The sequence below is a fragment of the Engraulis encrasicolus genome, chromosome 12 (genome assembly GCF_034702125.1).
Source record: "Engraulis encrasicolus isolate BLACKSEA-1 chromosome 12, IST_EnEncr_1.0, whole genome shotgun sequence".
Taxonomy (NCBI): domain Eukaryota; kingdom Metazoa; phylum Chordata; class Actinopteri; order Clupeiformes; family Engraulidae; genus Engraulis; species Engraulis encrasicolus.
Window position 1 is genome coordinate 1,797,501 of NC_085868.1, and position 2,500 is coordinate 1,800,000.

Consider the following 2,500-nt stretch of genomic DNA (forward strand, 5'->3'; position numbering starts at 1 on the left):
TTTTTCCAGTCTAAATTCAGTTGTGACAAAATTCGTGGCTCATGTCTTAAAGGTTCCATGGCATGAAATGACTTTGTAGGGCAGAAGACTGAATTACCTTTGGTGCGGCAATGACTATGATAGGAATGACTTGTCATGATAACTGCAATTATAATGATCCTCATAGCAAGACGATTGAATGGGCTGCAGGAATGAATTTGCACCATGCTGGTAGGTAGTGAAAGTGACAGGTACATTATACGCATAAAATAAAATTGCTAAGGGGCTGGGTGAAGAGGGACAAATGGGATGGGTGAAGAAGAAGCTCAATGTGTGCTGCATGATCACAATGTGATATTGAAATTGTATTCACACAAAAAAGATGAGGATGAGGCCACTTCCACCAGCAATGATGATGGAGGCAGCCGTGGTATATTGGTTAAGCCAGGCTCAAACTACACGACTATCGGCCTGATTCTCTGCTGAGAACCTCCCTGACGCCAATCTGGTGGAACGTTACTCCCCAGGACCATCGCAAACGATTGTCGGGAAAGATTTCCTCTGCGTGTGGGACGTTCTAAGATAGAACTTTGGCAGCTCAAAGAGTCGCCGATCGCAAATTGTAGAAATCAAACAGTGTTTGATATTTGCGACTGGAAATAGAACATCGGGCATTGTCTTGGGTGGTTACGACCACGGATAAGGTTGACGGGTGCAATTCTCTTCTAGTGTGCACCGCAACCCGAAACACAAAACACAAACTCGGAAGTCATGTAGTTTGAGCCAGGCTTAAGGGAGCTGGTCTTTGGAACAGAGGGTTGCAGGTTCAAATCCCGCTCTTCACTGAGAACAAGAGGGGGTGATGAGGTCTAAGTGGCTCACCTTCAGTTTTCCCTCGCAGTGGGGGAAGCCATCCAGAGGAGGAAACTCACACTTCTCCTGGGCACCATTCAACAGGTCTGTAGACAAACAGGGAGAGAGAAGAGGGGAAAAAGAGAGATGAATAAAATCCACTTGCTGTCACCTGAGAGAGAACAAAAAGCATTGGATGTGTGTGTGTGTGTGTGTGTGTGTGTGTGTGTGTGTGTGTGTGTGTGTGTGTGTGTGTGTGTGTGTGTGTGTGTGTGTGTGTGTGTGTGTGTGTGTGTGTGTGTGTGTGTGTGTGTGTGTGTGTTGTATACATTGTATGGCCATGAAATGTACAGTTAAAAAATCGCAGTAACCTGGACACTGTGTGAAGTAAATCTGTGTGCTTGTGTTTTTGTATGTGCGTGCGTGTGTGTGATCACAGGTGGGTTTGCATGTGAGCGTGTGTGTGTGTGTGTGTGTGTGTGTGTGTGCGTGCGCGTGTGTGTTTGTGTAAGTGTGTGTGTGCATGCGTGTCTGTGTGCATGTGTGTGTGAGTTATGGAAATTCGATCAGCAGATTCTGACCACACTTTCACAGCAGGCAGGCAGGCAGGCGACGGAAGCAATAGGTGAGAACACACACATTCCACAACCCCACCCTGCTGTCACGTCTGGCACTAACACACTCATACATAATGAACACGCGTGCACACAGCCACACACACGCACATGCCTAATGAACCCATACACACGGACAAACACTCTCACACACACTCTCACACACACACACACACACACACACACACACACACACACACACACACACACACACACACACACACACACACACACACGGACAAACACACACACACACACACACACACACACACACACACAGTTTTCTGTTGAGTCAAACAAACAACCCAGCACTAACCTAATGAATGCCTGCGCAAACATATGTCAACACTACCCAGTGCCTAAAACACATGCACACATGCACAAAAAAGCATTTGTTATGCACCAGCCAACCCAGAACTAACCTAATGATCATATGCACACAGGTTGACGCACGCACGCACGCACGCACGCACGCACGCACGCACGCACGCACGCACGCACGCACGCACGCACGCACGCACGCACGCACGCACGCACGCACGCACGCACGCACACACACACACACACACACACACACACACACACACACACACACACACACACATATACACACACACACAATGGACTGTATGAACACAACTATGTATCGATGGGCACACAAAGTAATATAAACTGTACTTTAAACTGTGGAACCAAACATTCACACCATTCTCAGAGATGGCTGTGCCATGAACCTCTTCTTTGCATTTCATCCAGGACACGTTCTATAAAAGCCACATTATACACAGCCTGGAGACCTGTAATGCTACCGAGCTTCATCTGTAAGGTCTCTCAGGATGACAAAAGTCATCTTCCTAAAGAATAAACGTGAATCCAAATGTGAAATGGGAAACTATTCCGGTACTACTGCGACGGGGGAGAAATGTATAACCCAGAGAATTACTCTAGCCAGGAGCTCTCTATTGCTCTCTCGGTCAAGGTCAAATTGCGGAGGAGGAAGAATGTGTACCTGGTCTCATCTGTCTCAGTGCACCGGTTCATTTTAAAGGCGTCCT

At 47.3% G+C, this 2,500-nt stretch overlaps 1 protein-coding gene across 1 annotated transcript in view; it reads right to left on the reverse strand.

The window, feature by feature from the left end:
* Positions 1-2,500, reverse strand: part of mgat5 (alpha-1,6-mannosylglycoprotein 6-beta-N-acetylglucosaminyltransferase) — a 183,579-nt gene that overhangs the window by 102,737 nt on the left and 78,342 nt on the right. The window contains exon 4 of the mRNA XM_063212631.1: positions 862-938. Coding sequence (XP_063068701.1) covers positions 862-938 — 77 coding nt within the window. The remainder of the gene's footprint in view (positions 1-861; positions 939-2,500) is intronic.